The 22,626-nt window shown below is 46.6% G+C and overlaps 1 protein-coding gene across 4 annotated transcripts in view; it reads right to left on the bottom strand.

Moving 5' to 3' along the window:
• Positions 1–22,626, bottom strand: part of hipk3a (homeodomain interacting protein kinase 3a) — a 334,036-nt gene that overhangs the window by 72,762 nt on the left and 238,648 nt on the right. For all 4 annotated transcript variants that reach the window (XM_072466227.1, XM_072466226.1, XM_072466229.1 and 1 more), the window contains one exon: positions 13,842–13,965. In XM_072466227.1, coding sequence (XP_072322328.1) covers positions 13,842–13,965 — 124 coding nt within the window. The remainder of the gene's footprint in view (positions 1–13,841; positions 13,966–22,626) is intronic.

Below are 22,626 nucleotides of genomic sequence, written 5' to 3' on the forward strand. Positions count from 1 at the left end.
GGCACATCGGGTGCTGGCGAAGAAGCCCCAGGCAAATGAGCCACCAAGGGCGATGGTGGTGAGGTTCCACTGGTTCACGGACAGAGAGTGGGTCCTGAGATGGGCCAAGAAGGAGCGGAGCAGCAAGTGGGACAATGCAGAGATCCGAATATACCCGGACTGGAGCACGGAAGTTGCAAAGCGGAGAGCGGGTTTCAACCGGGCCAAAGCGGCGTTGTACCAGAAAGTGAAATTCGGAATGCTGCAGCCAGCGCGACTGTGGGTCACATACAAGGGCCAACACTATTACTTCGAAACGCCTGAAGAGGCGTGGACCTTTGTACAAGCCGAAAAGTTGGACTCTAACTGAGGGTTTGTGAGGGTGGGGGGGATGTTTTGGGGTTTGATGTGTGATGGTTGTTGTATATAGGGGGTCAATTACGCGCAGGAAATGTTACATGGGCTGGGGGAGAGAGACAAGGCCGCGACAGGAGCTGCGCCAGAGGGGGCGGAGCGGGCTTTGGAAAGCACGGGGTTTTTTCCCGCGTGCGGGAAGAAAGGCGGGAAGGGGAACGAAGGAATGCATATGGATTGGGAGACTCCCACGCGGGGAGGTCAATGGGACGGCGGGGGAAGCCGGGGTCAGCAGGCGTCAGCTGACTTACGGGAGTGACATGGGGGGAGCAAAAAAGCTAGACAGGGGTCTAGCGGGGGGAGGGGAGGGGGGGGGGGAAGAGGGGGGAAAAAGGGTTGCTGCTGCACTGGCCGAAAGGGAATGGGACACAGAAGAGGTGGTCGGGACGGGGGTCCCCCCTCTGGGGGGCTGGAGGGTGAGGGAGGTGTGGACACGGGACTGACCCAGAAAAGGAGATGGCTAGTCGGCGGGGCGTGAGAGCCCCTCCAATCCGGCTGATAACGTGGAATGTGAGGGGCCTGAATGGGCCGGTGAAGAGGGCTCGAGTGTTCGCGCACTTAAAGGGACTGAAGGCGGACGTGGCCATGCTCCAAGAGACACATCTGAAGGTGGCGGACCAGATCAGGTTAAGAAAGGGATGGGTAGGACAGGTATTCCACTCGGGACTGGACGCGAAGAATAGAGGGGTGGCAATATTGGTGGGAAAGCGGGTGTCATTTGAGGCCAAGACTATTGTAGCGGACAATGGAGGGCGATATGTAATGGTGAGCGGTAGGCTGCAAGGGACGTGGGTGGGGTTGGTAAACGTATACGCCCCAAACTGGGATGATGCAGGATTCATGAAGCGCATGTTGGGGCGCATTCCGGACCTGGAGATAGGAGGCCTGATAATGGGAGGGGACTTCAATACAGTGTTGGATCCAGCACTGGACCGCTCCAAATCAAGGACTGGAAAGAGGCCGGCGGCGGCCAAGGTGCTTAGGGGGTTTATGGATCAGATGGGGGGAGTGGACCCATGGCGGTTTGCAAGGCTGCAGGCCAGGGAATTTTCTTTCTTCTCCCATGTACACAAAGCCTACTCCCGGATAGATTTCTTTGTTCTGGGTAGGGCGCTCATCCCGAGGGTGGAGGGGACGGAGTACTCGGCTATAGCCGTTTCGGACCATGCCCCGCACTGGGTGGAACTGGAGCTGGGAGAGGAGAGGAGAGGGACCAACGCCGGTTGTGGCGGCTGGATGTGGGACTGCTGGCGGACGAGGTGGTGTGTGGGAAGGTGAGGGGGTGTATCGAAAGGTACTTGGAGGCCAACGACAACGGGGAGGTGCGGGTGGGGGTGGTATGGGAGGCGTTGAAGGCGGTCATCAGGGGAGAGCTAATTTCCATTAGGGCTCATAGGGAGAAGACAGAGGGTATGGAAAGGGAGAGGTTAGTGGGGGAGATTTTGAGAGTGGACAGGAGATACGCAGAGGCCCCGGAGGAAAGATTACTTGGGGAAAGACGACGGCTCCAGACGGAGTTTGACCTGTTGACCACAGGGAAGGCGGAGACACAGTGGAGGAAAGCGCAGGGGGCGACCTACGAGTATGGGGAAAAGGCTAGTCGGATGCTGGCACACCAGCTCGGTAAGAGGATGGCAGCGAGCGAAATAGGGGGAGTCAACGATGGAAGGGGAGCCACGGTTCTGAGTGGGACGAAAATAAACGAGGTATTCAAGGCCTTTTATGAAGAGCTGTACAGATCCCAGCCCCCAGCGGGGGAAGAGGCGATTCCTAGATCAGCTGAGATTCCCGAGGGTGGAGGAGCAAGAGGTGGCTGGTTTGGGGGCACCAATTGGGTTGGAGGAGCTGAGCAAGGGTTTGGGGAGCATGCAGGCGGGGAAGGCCCCGGGACCGGACGGATTCCCGGTGGAGTTCTACAGGAAGTACGCAGACCTGTTGGCCCCACTACTGGTGAGGACTTTTAATGAGGCAAGAGAGGAGGGGACGCTGCCCCCGACAATGTCGGAAGCGACAATTTCTTTGATCCTAAAGCGGGACAAGGACCCACTGCAATGTGGGTCGTACAGGCCGATCTCGCTCCTCAATGTGGCTGCAAAGTTGCTGGCAAAAGTGCTGGCCACGAGGATCGAGGACTGTGTCCTGGGGTTAATCCATGAGGACCAGACGGGATTTGTAAAGGGCAGGCAACTAATCACAAATGTGCGGCGGCTCTTAAACGTGATAATTATGCCATCGGAGGAGGGAGAGGCGGAGATAGTGGCAGCTATGGACGCGGAGAAGGCCTTTGGCCGAGTAGAGTGGGAGTACCTCTGGGAGGTGCTGCGTAGGTTTGGGTTCGGGGTAAGGTTTATCAATTGGGTTAAGCTCCTTTATAGAGTCCCGATGGCGAGTGTAGTGACGAACCGGCGGAGGTCGGAGTACTTTCGACTGTACCGAGGGACGAGGCAGGGGTGCCCCCTGTCCCCCCTGTTCGCATTGGCGATCGAACCATTGGCCATGTCATTGAGGGAGTCTAATAAATGGAGGGGGGTGGTCCGAGGGGGAGAAGAGCATCGGGGGTCGCTATATGCGGATGACCTGTTGCTGTACGTGGCGGACCCAATGGAGGGGATGGTGGAGGTCATGCAGACTCTAAGGGAGTTTGGGGAGTTTTCGGGCTATAAGCTCAATGTAGGGAAGAGTGAGCTCTTTGTATTACAGGCGGGGGACCAAGAAAGAGGGATAGGGGACATACCGCTGAGGAGGGCGGAGGGGAGCTTTCGGTATCTGGGGATCCAGATAGCCAGGAGTTGGGGGACCCTACATAAACTGAATCTGACGAGGTTGGTGGAGCAAATGGAGGAGGATTTCAAAAGATGGGACATGTTACCGCTCTCGCTGGCGGGTAAAGTGCAGTCGGTCAAAATGGTGGTCCTTCCGAGGTTTCTGTTTGTGTTTCAGTGCCTTCCCATCGTGATCACCAAGGCCTTTTTCAAGAGAGTAGGCAGGAGTATTATGGGGTTTGTGTGGGCGAATAAGACCCCGAGAGTAAGGAGAGGGTCCTGGAACGCAGTAGGGACCGAGGAGGGTTGGCGCTGCCAAACCTGGGGAGCTACTACTGGGCAGCAAATGTGGCGATGATCCGCAAGTGGGTTATGGAGGGAGAGGGGGCGGCATGGAAGAGGATGGAGATGGCGTCCTGTAAAGGAACGAGCCTGGGGGCGTTGGTGACGGCACCGCTGCCGCTCTCGCCGACAAAGTATACCACGAGCCCGGTGGTGGCGGCAACGCTAAGGATCTGGGGCCAGTGGAGACGGCACCGGGGTGCAATGGGAGGGTCGGTGTGGTCCCCGATCAGGGGTAACCACCGGTTTGTCCCGGGGAAGATGGACGGGGGGGTTCCAGAGCTGGCATCGGGCGGGGATTGGAAGAATGGGGAACCTGTTCATCGACGGGACGTTTGCGAGCCTAGGGGCACTGGAGGAGAAGTTTGAGTTACCCCCGGGAAATGCCTTTAGATATATGCAGGTGAGGGCTTTTGTGAGGCGACATGTGAGGGAATTCCCGTTGCTCCCGGCACAAGAAGTTCAAGATAGGGTGATCTCGGGTGTATGGGTCGGGGAGGGCAAGGTGTCGGAAATACACCAGGAGTTGAAAGAAGAGGGGGAAGCGCTGGTAGAAGAGTTGAAGGGTAAATGGGAGGAGGAGCTGGGGGAGGAGGTCGAGGAAGGTCTGTGGGCTGATGCCCTAGGTAGGGTTAATTCCTCCTCCTCATGTGCCAGGCTCAGCCTGATACAATTTAAGGTGGTCCACAGAGCGCACTTGACGGGGGCGAGGTTGAGTAGGTTCTTTGGGGTAGAGGACAGATGTGGAAGGTGCTCAGGGAGCCCGGCGAACCATGTCCATGTTTTGTCATGCCCGGCACTGGAGGGGTTCTGGAGAGGAGTGGCGGGAGCAATATCTCAGGTGGTGAAAGTCCGGGTCAAGCCAAGCTGGGGGCTAGCAATATTTGGAGTAGTGGATGAACCGGGAGTGCAGGAGGCGAAAGAGGCCGGCATTCTTGCCTTTGAGTCCCTAGTAGCCCGGCGAAGGATCTTGCTAATGTGGAAGGAGACGAAGCCCCCCAGCCTGGAGGCCTGGATAAATGATATGGCTGGGTTCATAAAGTTGGAGAGGATTAAGTTCGCCTTGAGGGTCTGCGCAGGGGTTCTACAGGCAGTGGCAACCGTTCCTAGACTATCTTGCGGAGCTTTAGAGGAAGGTCGGTCAGCGGCAGCAGCAACCTTGGGGGGGGGACGGGACGTCCTGGGGTGGGTGGGGGGGAGGGGGGGGGGGGGGGAGGAGGAGGGGGGATTGCCTGGGAGGGTGGATGAGCAAGAGATAACATGAAGGGTTGGGGAAACTGGCACGTACGGGTGAGGGCCAGCGTACAAAGCTGTGTAAATATATCATTTTGCCATGTATATATCTTGCTCTGCACAATTTCGCGTTTTGTTTTGTTACGAGGGGAGGGGGGTTATTGTTTGTAAGGGAGAAAAATTGTATTAAAAAACTTTAATAAATATATATATTTTTAAAAACACTGCTGCCTCATGATGCCGAGGACTCGGGATTGATCCCAGCCCCGGGTCACTATCCATGTGGAGTTTGCACATTCCCCCCGCGCCTGCGTGGGTCTCAACCGCACAACCCAAATAGGTGTAGGGTAGGTGGATTGCTCACGCTAAATTGCCCCCGAATTGAAAAAAAAAATCTTTTTTTTTTTTTTAATGTGTTTTTTGGTTACTGACCCTTTTGTCATTGGCAACAGTTTCTCTGTATTTACTCTATCAAAACCATTCATGATTTTGAATATCCAAGGCAAACAATTGAATTTCTCCTGTCTCTCCACACAAGTAGCGCAATGGTCATGAATGAACTCATCCCATAAAATCGATAATGAAACAATGTAGCCAGTACCACTAAATTTTACGGTTAATCATCCAACCACACTATTTCCAAGACTAACCTCCCTTATAAGGAGATCAGCATCTGTTTCTGATCAGCCTGCTGTGAACCCAGCAGTCGTCCCACAGTTCTCACCAACAGGGATTTGAATTCAGTACTTTGTGTGGTACTTTACTCGGTATCACCCAGTGCTTGCAAGAACTGGCTAGACTGCTTGACCTGGATTCACAGAGGCTGCTATAGGTCACCAAGTGAGAAATTACAAGTCTACTCATCCATTTGCTGCATTTTCTCAGCACAGAGTCAATGCAATGAAAGGTGTGTGTCTGTGCCTTGTATGTGGGTAGCTGTATGTGGGTAGCTGTGTGTGGATGTGTCTGTATGCATATCTGTCAGTGGATGTGTGAGTGCGCATGGGTGGTATGTGGGGATGTGTATGTGTGGGAATGTGTATGTGTGGGAATGTGTATGTGTGGGAATGTGTATGTGTGGGAATGTATTCTGTGGGAATGTGTATGTGTGGGGAGTGTGTGCTTGTGCATGTGTGAGTATGGGTTTCTATGGGATTGTGTGTGGGGGCTGCATGTGGGTGGGTGTATGTTTTGGCTGTGGGGTGATTGTGTTAGATATGCGGGGTTTGTGTGTGTGTGTGTGTGTGTGTGTGAGAGAGACTCTAAATAGATGGGTGTGCACTTTGACTATATGCGTATGTGTATGTGTGGTGAGGGCCGGCCTAGCTCAGTTGGCTGGACAGCCGGTTCATGATACAGAGCAATGCCAACAGCGTAGGTTCAACTCCCGTACCGACTGAGGTTATTCATGCAGGCCCGCCTTCTCAACCTTTCCCCTCGCCTCAGATGTGATGACAGAGGTTATATCACCACCAGTCAACCCTCAAAGGGTCTTTGGTCACCTGGGACTATGGCAACTTTACTCACTTTTGCGTGTATATATATATATATATATATATATATATATATGTGATGTGCGTGGGGTGGGGGGGCGCAGCATGTGTGTGTCAGGTGGGGCATGGGAGGGGGGGGGGGGGGGGTTGCGCCTTTTAATTTGAAAAAAACAAACTTTTGGCTGCAACTGTGCCAAAAAATCAACGTCTGGTTTAACAAGCAGCATGCTCCAAACTTTCTGCTTCTGACCAGTAGACTGATTTAGCATCCAGATTAGTCATTTGATTGCTGCCTGTGAGCATTTTTGCTTAGTTTCCAAAAAAACCAGGAGAGTAGACTGGCTGTAAATGAAAGGGATTCCAGGCAAAGAAAAACAGTACTTATAACATTAACATCAATAGCTAAGTCAAACAGGTACTTCGTTTTGGGGTCGTAATATTTGCACAGGCTGGTGCTATTACTCCAGAAGTTGAAAGCTGCCAGACTTAACAGCCCAGTAACCTTCAGCAGCAGTGATCCAGAGAAAGCAGAAAGAATTTCATTTATGTTACTAAATTACGCCTTTCAGGGTACCCCAAAACAGTTTCCAGCCAACCAAGTACGTTTGAAGTGCAAGTCACTGTTATAATTTAGGAAATGTGGCAGCCAATTTGTGCACATCAAGCTCCCAGAGGCAGCAATGTGAAAATGACCAGGTTTACTTTTTAAGTGACATCAGGAAGAACATTGTTTCTTTGGGAGAACTTCTCTGCTCCTCCTCAATACAGTGCCGTGGGATATTTTACATCTACTCAGAAGGGCAGACAGGACCTCAGTTTAATGTGTCACTTGAAAGACGAACACTTCCAACAGTGCAGCATGCCATCAGCACCGTACTGGAGTGTCAGCTTAGAGTTTTAGACTCAAGTCTCTGGAATAAGACAACTAAATGTAGAACAATCCAGTAATAAGGTAGTGTAACGCTCATGCTACTGAAGTAGAACTCCAGAGGCGTAGGGTAATGATCCTGCAATACTGGACATCAAGGATTTGGCATGAGTTTAAAAATCTAGAAATAATTTTTTTTATACTGGTCCCAGTAAAAGTATCACAAAGTGGTAGGATTATCGTAAAAACCCAATAAGTCCACTCACATCCTTTTGTGAAGACAACTTATAGACCTTACCCGTTCTGGGATAGATGTGATACCCATTAACTGCTTGAAATAAAGATTTTTTGAATAAACAATGGGCCAGCAAGTCACACCGTCAGCCATATCAATTTGTGTTCGCAAATCAGAGAAAACTAGTTTTGAGGAGTTGACTGGATGATGTAAGCAAGCGGTGCGGTACATAGATGAAAAGACACAGTATTGCTCAGATCACAGAATTGTAGAATCTCTAGAGTGTAGGAGGCCATTCAGCCTATCGCGTCTCACCGACTCTTGGAAAGAACACCCTACCTAGGCCTACCCCCGGCTCTATCCCCATTACTCAGCAATCCCACCAAACTTTGTGGACACTAAGGGGCAATTGATCATGGCCAATCCACCTAATTTGCACATCTTTGGACTGTGGGAGGAAACCGGAGGACCCAGAGGAAACTCATGCAAATAAACGGAGGATGTTCAAACTCCAGTCACCCGAGGACAGAATTGAACCCGGATCCCTGGCGCTGTGAGGCAGCAGTGCTAACCACTGGGCCACCCTGTTGCCACAGTCTGTCGAGGTGCCATCTTTCAGAGATGTTAAACAGAAAGGGCTGGAAATGCTCAGCAGGTCTGGCAGCATCTGAGGCGAGTGTTAACATTTTGACTTCTTCAAAATTCTCTGAACACTTAAAGGAATAAAAAATATTTTTATTAAAACGTCAGATTAAGGGACTCCCGGTGGCGGCGGCAGGAGGCAGCCGCACACTGGAAGGCTCCCGCTCGGGAATAGAAATTTCGGGGTTTTGACACCCGGTCCCAGGGGCAACGGAGGCTGCAAAAGCTGTAAGAAGGCACAGGGAGGAGAAATGTCCACAAGCTTGGGAAAAAACCGGCCATGAAAAAGGGGGTTAATGAAAGTCTGCCGGCGAGTGGAAAAGTCAGCACATGAACTGTAAGGAAAGCGGAGGCTGGAGCACCAGGGGAGGCCGCATCGCTCACAGCAGAAGAAATGACCAAAGTGATGGTTGTGGAACTTGAAAAACAGTTCACAAAGCACATGGAAGCGATAAAGAAGGAGATGGGGGCGGTATTGAAAGTGCTGGTGGAGGAGGAGATTGCCCTGGTGAGGGCGGCGGTATTAAGCGCAGCGGCGGAGGTGCGGGAGCAAGTGAGACACTGAGGAAGTGGAAGAGGTATTATCGCAGCACAGTGATCAACTCACCTCAATGGGGAAGGAGTTGCGGAAGGTGACAGAAACCAACAAGGGTCTGCGAGCCAAAATGGAAGACCTGGAAAACAGATTCAGGCGGCAGAATCTGAGGATCGTGAGTCTGCCTGATGGGCTGGAAAGCCCGAGGCCGACGGAGTATTTTGGCACGATGTTGGCGGAGCTATTGGGGGAGGGGGACGTTCCCTCTCGATACGAACTGGATCGGGCTCATAGGTCGTAGAGGCCTATACCAAAGGCGAGTGAGCCGCCAAGAGTAGTAACTGTGTGTTTCCGTAGGTACAGCGTGAAGGAGAAGGTCCTGTGCTGGGCAAAGCAGAAGCGGGCGGTGCAGTGGGCTGGAGCTGGTATATGCGTATACCAGGACTTTACGGTGGAGCTGGCGAGGAGGCGGGCTGCCTTCAGCCGGGTGAAGGCGGCACTGTACATCAGCAAGGTGTAGTGTGGCATAGTATATCCAGCTAAGTTGAGGGTGACCTACAAATCCAAGGACTTGTATTTTGGGACGGCGGAAGTGGAGGAGGAGTTTGCGACGGCAGAAGGACTGTGGCAGAATTGAGAAATGGGACTGAGAGCGGGTCGTGTACCAGTGTAGCCTCGTGTAACTTTTTTTTTCTGCGTGTTGGTGTACGTACTAAATGAGTCGACGCTGTATGTTTGGACAAGGGATGAGTTGGGACTTTCATTTGCAATGATGGTTCTTTGGGGCTTGGGGTTGTGTGCTAAAGGGGATTTCTTGGTTTTCCTGGGACAGGGCAAGGGGGAAGGAGACCCGGGCGGGGGCCTCCACGCTGGCCGGTTTAAGCCGGCCAGTGAACGGGAGTGAGGTGGGGGGAGGGGCTGCGGCCATCGGAGCCTGGTAGAATATTCTATGATAATAGGTTTTGGTGAGTCAGGGTGAAAAGTGGGGGGAAGGAACCGAGGTTGGGGGGAGGAGTTTACAAGAGGAGGTGGAGGGGGGGAGTGGGGATTCTATAATTCATGGGTGCCATTCACGGTACTCTTTCGGGGATTGGATGGCATTGAATATTGGGGGGGGGGGGGGGGGGTTGGACTATATGTGTCAACGGTGACCAGGGGCAATTCCTGATAACCTTAAGTGGAAAAAATAGAATTGGGTACTCTAAATTTAAGAAAAAAATACATTTTAGTATTAAACAGAGGCTTGTCGGTCGTCTCAGACAGACCATGGCACTATTTTGAGAAAGATCAGGAGAGTTATCCCTGGTCTCTCTGGTCAATATTGATCCCTCAATTAGTATCGCTAAAAGGATAATCCGGTCACTGTCACACTGCTGTTTGTGTGAGTTCGCTGTGCACAAATTGACTGGTATGTTCCCTAAATTACAATGGTGAATGCATTTCGAAAGAACACCACTGGTTGTGAAGTATTTTGGAACATGCTGAAAGATGCTATACAAATGCAAATTCTTACTTTATCTCTGCAATGATATGGAAACGGAACTTTGTGCAACAAAAACAAATCGAGCTGGAAAACATCTTAAAGGAATGCTTATGATTTTTTTTTAATCCTTCAAGGAACACAATGTGAAAAAACATCAAAGTGACAAAATGAAAGAGACTGACCATTGCGCACTGGCATTTTCATCTGATGAGAGAAAAAAATCTTTCCGAATTCACACTTCTATACAAAGCAAAGAATTCAGCCTTTGTTGAAAATGTCAGGAAAAATAAAGTGAGGTAAAAAGGATTGTAAACTTTCACTGATTATCTGCCTCCCTTCCCCACTATGAGCAAAACCAACAGCAGCCATCCACCCCAAATGAAATCAGCTAACTTGGCAAGATCAATGTGTTCACTGTGGCCCAGTGGGTAACACACTTGCTGCTGAGTCAGAAGGTCGTGAATGCAAGCCACACTCCAGAGACTTGGCCACAAAAGATCTGAGCTGGCACTTCCACTGTCCTCAATAGCATCTCTGAAATTTCCCTTGGTTTTTCTCTCCCTCCATGAAAGCAATATCAAGAGTATCAAAGGCACTGGAGAAGTTACATAAGAGTTTTGCAGCACAGAAAGAGGCCCTTCAGCCTCTTTCAAACCTTGTTTGCTAAGTTGTTTCAGGTGCTGATCAGGTTGCTTCACAGCGTCAGGGTCCCAGGTTCGATTCCTGGCTTGGGTCACTGCCTGTGTGGAGTTTGCACGTTCTCCCAGTGTCTCATGGGTTTCCTCCAGGTACTCCGGTTTCCTCCCACAAGTCCCGAAAGATGTACTTGTTAGGTGAATTGGACATTCTGAATTCTCCCTCAGCGTACCCGAACAGGTGCCAAAATGTGGCGACTAGGGGCTTTTCATAGTAATTCCATTGCAGTGTTAATGGAAGCCTACTTGTGACACAAAAAAAGATCATCTATGAAGGTAAATAAAAGGTTTACAAGTATTATACCAGAATTGTGGGGCTATAGTAATTAGTAAAGAATTACTAGATTGAGGATCTTTTTGGGAAAGACGCTATGGGGTAACCTATTGGAGGTCTTTAAAATTTTCAAGGAGTTTGGGGTAAAAGTGGTGAAAGTGTCTCAAGATTGGTGTCTCATTTGATCCAGAGGTCAGCTTCTGACCTTAATATTTGTGTCATCACTATAACCATCTATTTCCATTGTGTTAACATCTTGACTTTGCCCCTATCTCATCTCATCTGATGCGGAAACCTTCATCCATATCTTCATTGCCTCTAGACTTGACTATTCAAAATCACTCCTAACAGGTGTCCTTGAACTTGGTCATTCAAAACTCTGCTGCCCGTGTCTTAACTCACATCAGGTCCCATTTGCCTTTCACCCCTGTGCTTTGCTGTCCTACACTGGCTCCAGGGAAAGCAATGTCATGATTGTAAAATTCTTACCCTTGTTTTAAAATCCCCCTAAGGTTTCTCAGGTGGATGTAAAGGATCCCATGGCACCATCCAAAACAACAGTAGAAAAGTTCTCCCTGGTGTCCTGGCCAATATTTATCCTTCAACCAACATTAAAGAAACAGATCATGGAGTAACTACCATAATTGTTTTTGTGGGACAATAGTGTGCACAAATTGGGTGCTGCATTTCTTATATTACAGTGTCTACACTTCAAAAACAATTAAGGGTGAGATGATGGCGGAGTGATAATGCAACTGGACTCGCAATGCAGAGGCCCAGGCTAATGCTCTGGGAACATGGACACAAATTCCCACTACAACAGTTGGTGGAACAAGTTCAATTAATAAATTTGAAAAATAATGATAGTCTCAGTAATAGTGACCAGGACATCATCAACTGTTGTTAAAACCTAACCGATCCACTAGTGTCCTTTAGGAAATCCATCCTTAGCCAGTCTGGCCTGCATGTGACTCCAGACCCACAGCAATGCAGTCGACTCTTAACCACCCTCTGAAAGACCTAGCAAGTCATTCAGTTCGAGGGCAATTAAGGGTGGGCAACAAATACTGGCTTTGCCAGCGACAACCACATCCCATGAAAGAAATTTTAAAACCGTAAAATGCTTTGAGATGTCGTGAGGTCCTGAAAAGCACTTTCAAAATGGAAGGTCTTTCTTTTTGAATCTGAGATTCTGTTCATCCAGATGCCCTCTTGGTGACATTTTGTCACGCTGCAGCACACTAGTTCCTTAAACTACATTTTTTGCATGGAAAATGTCCAGAAAGCAACATGAACTCAGCAAAAGCCTTTATTATTTAATGAGCAATGTTCAATTCAGGGGATCTTTCTCAGTACTTCCACTGTGTTGATAATCACACTGATGGCTGTAACCTCACTGACAATGTTAGAAACTTACCTCATGATCTGTGTGCCATGAACATATTTGATTAACGATAAGAAATGCTTCATTGTATAAAAATGTAAAGCAGAATGAAAAAAAACAAGATCCAGCATTTCACAAGATAACTGCAGGTAACGAAATCCTTTTAATTTGTCTCAAATCCAACCATGCTCCAAACACTGGAATTCCCACACAATGCCTCTTCGCCTCCTCTCTATTTTTGGGGAGTCCAACAAGCATACCCCAACCAACCTCATCAGAAAAATAGATTGTGTGGTAATTTTTCTCATTGTTGAGGCTGGGATCTTGCTGTGAACTTCGTTGCCACATTTTCTACATTATTGTGGCGATTCTTCCAAATTAATTTCAGGAAATTGGATGGATACTGGAGGAAAATAAACTTTCATGAATTTTGGGGTAGGGCTGGAAAATGGGGCGGACTATATTCCTCTACAGAGAGCCGCCATGGACTCAATGAGTCAAATGGCCTTCTGTGCCGTAATGACTATGAAAGGAAAACAGAGTCTTGCATTTACATCGCAACATTGAACATCCCAAAGCATTCTACAGCCAATTAAATATTTTTGAATGTAGTCACTGGTGTAATGTGGAACACACGACAACCAATTTGTGCCTAACAAGCTTCCATGGCTACAAACAGCAATGTGATAAATGACCAGATAATCTAATTGGCTTGTTGGTTGAGAGATTAATATTGGTCTGGTCACAAGACAACTCCCCTGCTCTGTTTTGAATAGTGGCAAAATGGCATACATCCACCTGAGAGGGCAGAGGGGTCCTCGGTTTCGCATCTCATCCGAAAGACGCCATCTCTAACAAAGCAGCACTCTCATCAGTACTGCACTAGAGTGCCAGCCTAGATTTTGTGTTCAAGTCCGAGAATGGGACAGCATTCACTTGAATTTCTGATTAATGTTACCTACTTAGTCATAGCTGCCCAGTAACTAGCTGTAAAACACTTTATAGCATCCGGATATTGTGAGGGTGAATGCAATTCCTTTCTTGCTTTAAGCAAGTTTCATATTCACTAATTTAGCTCATCCCTGAACACCTACAGCTTTGATCTTAATTAATAAAAATAGCCCTGGACTAACTGCGCTTCTGATCCCTTTACTTAACAATTTTGTCCTTAACTGACTCGAGATCAAAATATATTTCTCTTTCCTTTAATATGATTAATCTAGGACAAAGGTTCGGCACAACATCGTGGGCCGAAGGGCCTGTTCTGTGCTGCATTTTCTATGTTCTATGTTCTATGTTCTATGAGTGACGTTATAAAGCAAATCAAAAATGCACCAATATTCTCCCCAACTGAGGATAAAACTTTAGAACAGAAAAACATTGCCTACTCCTTTCATTGCTAAACAAGACAAACATGATCACGCAACACCCTGCCAGCCTTGGCAAGCTGTGGGTTTCCCTTATGAGGCAGTTGTGTGAGACAGTTAAAAATAACTCCTTACCTGGTCATATTCCAGTGCTCCTGGGTACAAAGGCCATCCAAGAAATAGCTCGGCAATCACACACCCCAATGACCACATGTCTATGGCTTCACAAAACGGCAAACCCAAAATAATCTCGGGCGCTCTGGGAGAAAACAGGAAAATATAGCATTGTATTACAAGGGACAGTTCAGGAGAGCAGAGAAATGTCATGCTAAATTACAGCTCGGGACATTTATGCACGGTTAGAGTGTACAGGAATTAAAAGAACAGCTCCTGTGGGATAGAAAGAGATTGGCCATCTTGCACTGCCCATTTATGCTGACAATTATTTTTGATGAATTGTTTTAGATGTATTGGTTAAACATAAGAGCTGCTGTACAGTCATTGCTTCCCACTGGGCAGGATGCAGGTTCCTGTTTGCAGTTCACCTTGCATTTCAAGTTTTCAATCTCAGTTGAACTGTTGAAGGTGGGGGAGTGGAGCAAGTTGATGCCAGATGCTGCCCAAAAGGGCAGAAATGAATGGGAAATCAACCAGCTAGCAAATGATTAAAAGCCAGGCTGCAACGGTCTGGCAGAAGGCCTTCTGCTGATCCAGCCATGCAGAGCAATACTCCGAATGAAGGGAATAATTATTGATATACCTCACTCATTTCCTCCTTCCAAATACTTTTAACGATCTAGGTCTGCTACTTCCCTATGCACAACCGTGGATGGCCATGGCTTCTGTCTCCTATTTGACATTCTTCACCATAAACCCTTCTCCAACTTGCTTTCTTCCTTTAAAATCTTCCTTATAAGCAGTTAAGAAATAGGTGCAGGAATAGTCTATTTGATTCATCGAGATTGCTCCACCTTTCAATAAAATCATGTTGATCTGATCATGGCTTCAGCTCCACTTTTGTGCCTTACCTCCATATATATCCCTCGACAGCCTTGTTGATCAAAAATCTGTCTGTCTCCTATCGCCTTGAATATATTCAATGACCAGCCTTCTCTGCTCTCTGGGGTACAAAGATTCATGACCCACTGAGGGGGAATAACATTCTTCATTTCAGTCGTAAATGGGAAACGCCTTATTTTTAAATAGTTCTAGTCTCCCCCACAAAGAGAAACATCCTTTCCACATCTACCCAGTCAAGTCCTTTCAGGATCTTATGTTTCAATAAGATCATCTCTCAAATTTCTAAACTTCAATACAACCTGTCCAATCTTTACTCCCAACATAAACCCTCACCACACTTCAAGTAAACCTTCTCTGAACAGATTCTAACATATCTATATCCTTTCCTAAATAAGGAGACCAAGACTGTACACAGACCTGATGATGTGATCCAAGGATGTGCAGTTTAGGTGGATTGGACATTCTAAATTGCCCTTAGTGTCCAAAAAGGTTAGGTGGGGTTACTAGGGTGGAGGCGAGGGGCTTAAGTAGAGTGCTCTTTCCAGGGGCCGGTGCAGACTCGATGGGCTGAATGGCCTCCTTCTGCACTGTAAATTCTATGATTCTATGTGGGCTCACTACACCCAGTATAACTGTAGCAAGACGTCCCTACTTTTACATACCATTCCCCTTGCAATAACCAACATGCATACCATTTGCCTTCCTAATCAATTACTGTACCTGCATATTAGCTTTTTTGCGATTTATGTACCAAGACACTTCGATCCCTCAGAGATCTGCAATCTCTCTTCATTTAAATAATATGCTGCTTTTCTCTTCTTGCCGAAGTGGACAGGTTAATATTTTCCCACATTATGTATCTGCCAAATCTTTGCCCAGTCGCTTAACCTATTTATGTCCCTTTCCAGACTCCTTATGCCCTCTTCACAACTTACTTTCCTACCTATCTTTGTATCAGCAAATTTAGCATCCATACATTCAGTTCTTTCATTTAAGTCATTGATATAAATTGTAAATAGTTGAGGCCCCAGCACTGTTCCTTTTTGCACACTACTCATCACATTCTACCAGCCTGATAAAGACCAGTTTATCCCTATTCTGTTCCCTGTGCACTGTGCAGTTAATCTAACCCCATACAGTCGTAGAGTTTACAGCATGAAAACAGGCCCTTCGGCCCAGCTTGTCCATGCCGCCCAGATTTTACCAATAAGCTAGTCCCAATTGTCCGCATTTGACCCATAACCCTCTATACCCAGCTTTCCCATATAACTGTCTAAATGCTTTTTAAAAGACAAAATCGTATTCACCTCTACTTCTGCCTCTGGCAGCTTGTTCCAGACACTTAGCAACCTCTGCATGAAATGATTGCCCCTCTGGACCTATACCCTCAAGTATTACACTCCCCTATCTTTGGGAAAAGATGTTGACTATCTACCTTTTCTATGCACCTTATTATTTTATAGACCTCTACAAGTTCACCCCTAAGCCTCCTATGCTCCAGGGGAAAATGTCCCAGTCTATCCAACCTCTCATAACACAAACCATCAAGTCCCGGTAGCATCCTAGCAAATCTTTTCTGCACTCTTTCTAGTTTAATAATACCCTTTCTATAATAGGGTGACCAGAACTGTACACAGTATTCGAAGTGTGGCCTTACTAAGGTCTTGTACAACTTCAGCAAGATGTCCCAACTCCTGTAATCAATGTTCTGACCAATAAAACCAAGCATGCTGAATGCCTTCTTCACCACCCTGTCCACCTGTGACTCCACTTTCAAGGAACTAAGAACCTGTACTCCTAGATCTCTTTGTTCTATAACCCTCCCCAACTTCCTAGCATTAACTGAATAGGTCCTGCCCTGATTAGATCTACCAAAATACATCACCTCACATTTATCTAAATTAAACTCCGTCTGCCATTCATCGACCCACTGGCCAATTGAACAAGATCCCGTTGCAATCAAAGATAACCTTCTTCACTGTCCACTATGCCACCAATTTTGCTTTCATCTGCAAACTTATTAACCATACCTCCTAATTTCTCATCCACATCATTAATATAAACAACAAATAACAGTGGACCCAACACCGATCGCTGAGGCACACCAGTGGTCACAGACCTCCAGTTTGGAAAATAACCTTCTACAACCATCCTTTGTCTTCGGTCGTCAAGCCAATTTTGTATCCAATTGACTACCTCACCCTGGATCCTGTGAGATTTAACCTTATGCAATAACCTAACATGCAGCACCTTGTGCGGGTTGCACAATCAGCTTAAAAGTTTAACTCACTCACCAAAATGGCTAATTATTTACTTTCACTGCTGTTAGATCCAGAATAAAAGAGATTTTAACCAGGCTTCTTTCAATGTGATTGATTTATTATAAAACAAAATTCATTTCTCAAAACAAATTGCAACTGGTACACAGACAATTGTAAAATTGTAAAAGTATAATTATCTATGCTTTTTCAAAATACTCATACAGATACAGACACATACAACAAACAAAAGACAAACAGATAGGGATCTAGATTCTACGCTGTCGGGATTCTCCATTACGTCAGCAGCGCACCCATGCCCGGGTATTTCCTGACGGCGTGGGACAACCCACCATGCCACCACTCACTGCAGAATTAGGCACATTTTCTTTCAATCTGAAATTACATTTAACTTCTTTAGTTAGCCACAAATGGTGCCTCGTTTCCTTAGACATTTTCGATTCTCAATGAAAAGTAGATTTTCCGAGTATTCTGAAATAACTCCTTAAATGTCTGCACTACATCTCTCCTGGCCTATCACATAATCTACTTCCCCAGTTCACTTCAGCCAGTTGTCTTCATGCCCTCATAATGCCCTTATTTAAATTTAAAACACTGGTCTTACATCCACTCCTCTCTCCCTCAAACTCAATGTGAAATTCAATCATGAATGATGCAATAATGGAATGTATAGATCTCCGAGGTGTTTCCCTTGCAAGTTGTCACAATGTAAACACGTTTCTGTTTTGCACCACTTCCCACCTTTGACTTGAGTCCCAGATGAACAAGAGTGCAGTCTCTACAGGTAAGCCCATCACTCAACAATCCCTAACACCCAGCCAGCAATGGAATGAATTGATGGGTAACGGCACTGAGAATCAGGGAGAAATGGGAAGATTGAAACTTCCACTGCCATTTTCCCCACAATCACAGATGCTACTGCCTGCCTGATGATAACCCTAACCAAACCTCTAGCCTCCTCACCACATGATCTAAGTTTCAACCTGTGACCCCACTTCCTAAATTCTTCTTAGTTCAGTGAGTAGCACATCCGCCTCTGACTCACAGGTTGTGGATTTTGAACCGCTCTAGATTTGAACACAAAAGCTAAGCTGGCACACCCAGTGCAGGGCTGAGGGAGCCCTATGCTGTCAGGAGTACTGGGTGGGATTCTCTGTTGCCCGGCGCCGAAATCGGGAACGGCGATCGGGCGGAGAATAGCTCCCGATGCCAAAATCGCGGCAGGCGCCGGTTTTGCGCCGAATTGTGTTGCTCCGCCTCCTCCAAATTGACGTTATTGCGACACGCACTGTGCGTAGTTGCATCACATTGCGGGCCGATCCATAATTCTCCGCTTCCAATTGGCTGAGTTCCCAATGGCGCGGTCCACGTGTGGTCTCAACAATCATGAACCTGGCTGCGGAGAGAGAGAGGGCGTACGGACAATGTCTAGCACCACTATACCTCGCTGACAGTCATGCCGCTGGCAGGGGGCTTCTGCCAGGGCTGGGGGGAGTAGTGGGGGGTCCAGCACAACCAGCATGATCGGTGCGTGTGTGGGGGGTGTAAGTGTACGCACGGCTGCAGCTTGTCAGCCATGCGCATGTCCAGCACGGACCCGGCGATTCTCCCACTGTTTTCCACGTATTCAGAGATTGTTTCATGCGGCGACGGTGCTAGCCCCTCGCCGGTCGTGGAATCAGTGCGGGTGTCGCCCCAATTTGTCCATCGTGGAACTCCACGGATACTCGGCCGACGTCACCACTTAGCCGCAAGAATGGAAAATCCAGCCCAGTATCTTTCAGATGGAACACTAAACCGAAGCACTATCTGCCTGTGCAGTTGAAGATCAAAAAATTCTAGCCCCTATTTTGAAAAGGTGCAGCTGCTTTCTCCCCAGTGTCATGGCTAGTATTTATCACTCAACCAATAGTACTAAATAGGAGATTATTTAGTCATAAATCACATTGCTGTTTGTGGTATCTTGTGGTGCACAACTTAGCAGTCATGTTTTCTTCATTACAACTTGAGTGACTAACTTGAGAAAGGTGCTTCATTGACTGTCAAACTGTTTAAGCACATTCTGAGGCTGTGAAGGGCATTTATAAATGCAAGCTTTTCTTTTCTTTCTCGTTCATATGGCTGAAATTATTGTTAGTAAAGGCCTCTGAGTTTGTGGGAATATTGGTGGAATGGCAGATGATCAAGAATGTCATGCCACTCCAATAAAACTGTTGCATTGAAAGCTCGGGTGTGGGGAGTTTTATATAGAAAAAGCTGTTAGCAGTTACAATTCAGAGGCAAAGTTTGTGGATGAACTGTATATTTCAAATTAAACGATTTATCCAAATAGATTCACAATCACCATTAGTCTGATAACCTGATGCAATGTTAACAGTTGTGGTGCGGCATATTTAAGGCTCAACACTGTTCACCTAGTATGAAAGAAGTTTCAAGTTCCCAAAAAGCTTTGGAGAATTACAAAGAGGGTATAGTATTACAAAACCAATATGTGCAGGTGTTAACGAACGAAGAGGATTAGCAATTAATCTGTCAGAAAGATGACTACATTCAACCAGTCCAGGCTGGAAACAGGACTGAAAATTTTACAACATGGAAACATTTGACCCCAAAAGGTCTGTGTTGCTGTTCATGCTCCCATGAGCCTCCTCTCCTCCTAACTTACCCTTATCAACATGTCCTTCTATTTGTTTTTCTCTCATGTGCTCATCTATTTTCCCTTAAATATACACCTATGCTATTCATCTCAACTACTACATGTGGTAATGGTAACAAATTCTAACCACTCAGAACAAAACCATTTCTGCTGAATTCCTTATTAGGATGATCAGTAACTGCCTTATATTCATGGGGTCTAGTTTTGGACTCCCCATAAGTAGAAACATCATTTGTCTATCCTGTTGAATCCCTTCACAATTTTAAAGAACTCCCTCAAGTCACTTCTCAGTCAAACAAAAGATTACATTCGGTGACTGTCCTTGACATCAAGGCAGCATTTCACCAAGTGTAACATCAAGGGACCCTAGGAAAAATGAAGTCAGTGAGAATCAGGGGAAAACTGTCCACTGGCACAAAAGGTGATGCCTTTGATAGTTGGAGGTAATCCTCTCGGCCCAGGATATTGCTGGAGTTCCTCAAGGTAGTGTCCTAGGCACACCAATCTTCAGCTGAGTTATTAATGATCTTCACTCCATGAAAAGGTCAGAAGAAGTGAGGATGTTCGCTGATTACTGCACAGTATTCCAGACCATTCGCAAATCCTCAGACATCCAAGTAGTCTGTGTCCATCAGCAGCAAGACCTGGAAAACCTTTAGGTGTTTGTGAGACATGGGTGTCACAGGCTGTGCCAACATTTATTGCCCATCCCTAATTGTCCTCGAGTCAACCACATTGCTGTGGGTGTGGAGTCACATGTGTGGGCTGATGAGTAGCAAGTAACATTTACCCTTCAGCCTTACCTTTTTTTGAAATAAAGAGCCCGGCACATTCGGTCTTTCCTGATAATTGTAATATATTGGAAGCTGCTTTCATTTGAAAAACCTCAGAGAAATATCTGTACTCCGCTCGTTTATGCCAATGGCCGTCATTCTACCTCTGACTGTCAATAGGAATTATTTTGTTAGATAGCCTCAGAAATTTAAAGAGAGCGAAAGGATAAGTTGGTTCAGCAACCATATTACCACTTGGTTGATCTGAACCCCACCTTCATCCCTCATGATAAATAACAACTCTCGAAAGGAAATAAGTATTTGAAAAGGAAGGAAATTCTGAACTATGGAGAAAGAGTAAGGGGATTTTGACAAATTGTATAGCTCTTTCAAAGAGCTCACACAGGCACAGCGGGTTGAATGGCATCCTCCTGCTCTTTGAGGACCTATTTGCTGGAAATTCAAAGTGGAGTTGGCACCAGACACTTGAATGACTTTTGGGACGTGACCCCGTGTCTGAACTGTGTTATTTCTCACGAGACTATGTTCAAATGCTAATGCCCTAATTGGACAGGAAGCAAGCTTGGCACACAGTTAGGGGCACAATGGGTGCAGTATATGTGTGCATGGTTTTTGCTAAAGTATGTTTGAGCCAGAAATCGCTCATGAATGTGTGGATGGAGCACGCAATGGCCAAGCCATTGAGCCAGACTCAAAAGTTATCGAAAATTATTTCTCCAATTCCTCTACCAACCTTCTGCTCATGTAACTTTTTTTAAACTGCAATGGGTATACCCAGGCTGCCTCCTAGTAGAGCTTGTCAGAGAGGGGCAGAAACGTGACAATGATAAGTTCTTTATCTCCCTCCTGTGCTACAGAAAGAAGGAGGGATGTTATTAAAAAGTCTTGGCTCCACCACATTTTCAGGCACTGTCATTTGATAATTGGGGTACTAAAATAACAAGTACATGTGACCCATTCTTGCGACTTTGTTCCCATCTCTATACAGCAGTGGTCATCATGGAAAGGCAAGGGGTACATAGGACAGTCACAGTAGCACAAAATAACACTCCTGTAAATCCACAGAACCATCCACTCTGTAGAGATCACAGATTACCACAAACTACACAGTAGGTACATCAGGTGAATAGAATCAAAGAAGCGGGGTGGCAAACTTTAATTTTTTTTAAATGTAAGGCAAATTAAAAATAACCAGAACTAAACTAAGCCATCTTGGTCAGTTCTCATTTCACAATTAGCAATGTTTCAAAAGTCAACAGATGGCATGTTTCAGGGTGGAGATGGTGAGTAAAGGAAGGTCACTTTCTCAGTTGAAGGGAAGTGAAAGTGCAAAATGAGGATATTGCACGGGATGTATTAGTAGGTGCTGTCACCCAATGGGACGGGTGTTGGCATGTTCCAAGGGATGCAGCCATTTCTCAACTGCTTCATATTGACACACAGAATATGTCCGGATGAGCACAGCATTCACACACAACACATGTGGGTATGCACATTCAATGCAGGAAACACAAATGAACAGCACATAGAAACATGCACTTCAGCATTTATATATTGCTGATCCCTGCCAAGGAAGTGTGCCAGATTCCATTTAGGAAGACCAAGCAAAAAAAGTCATCTTTGCAGATGGTAATAGTGCATGAATGGAGGGATCCCACTGTACACTGACTGAAGAAAATATATCACACTTCCAAGCCAACGTTCATGTTGCTCAAAACAAAATCACTGCAAAAGCTCCAAATATTTACACCATTAAAGAGGGACACTTGTAAAACACACTCAATAACATGTACTTTACAGTACTGCTGAACATACATTAGACTTTCAGAACTACATACCCTACTCTTGTAGATTGAAAGAGATTTGCCAAGAATTTAGAGCCTTCAGTTGCCAAGGCTCCAAGCTTTGGCATTCACTCTCTAAACTTCTCTCTCCTAATTAAAGACATTCCTCAAAACCTACCTTCTTTACCAAACTTTTTGTCGCCTGTCCTAATGACTCTGGGTGTCAGTGTCCAATTTTGCATGGTAACACTTCTGATTACTCCCTACATTCAGACTGCTTTAAGAAATTGGCCTTCCGACTGCTCAGGAAGCTAATGTACAAAACTAAATGTCTTGGCCCTTCCAATCACAGAAACAAAAGCCTGGAGCTCAAGTGCCTTCACTTTA

This window comes from Scyliorhinus torazame, chromosome 10 (assembly GCF_047496885.1).
Source record: "Scyliorhinus torazame isolate Kashiwa2021f chromosome 10, sScyTor2.1, whole genome shotgun sequence".
Lineage (NCBI taxonomy): Eukaryota > Metazoa > Chordata > Chondrichthyes > Carcharhiniformes > Scyliorhinidae > Scyliorhinus > Scyliorhinus torazame.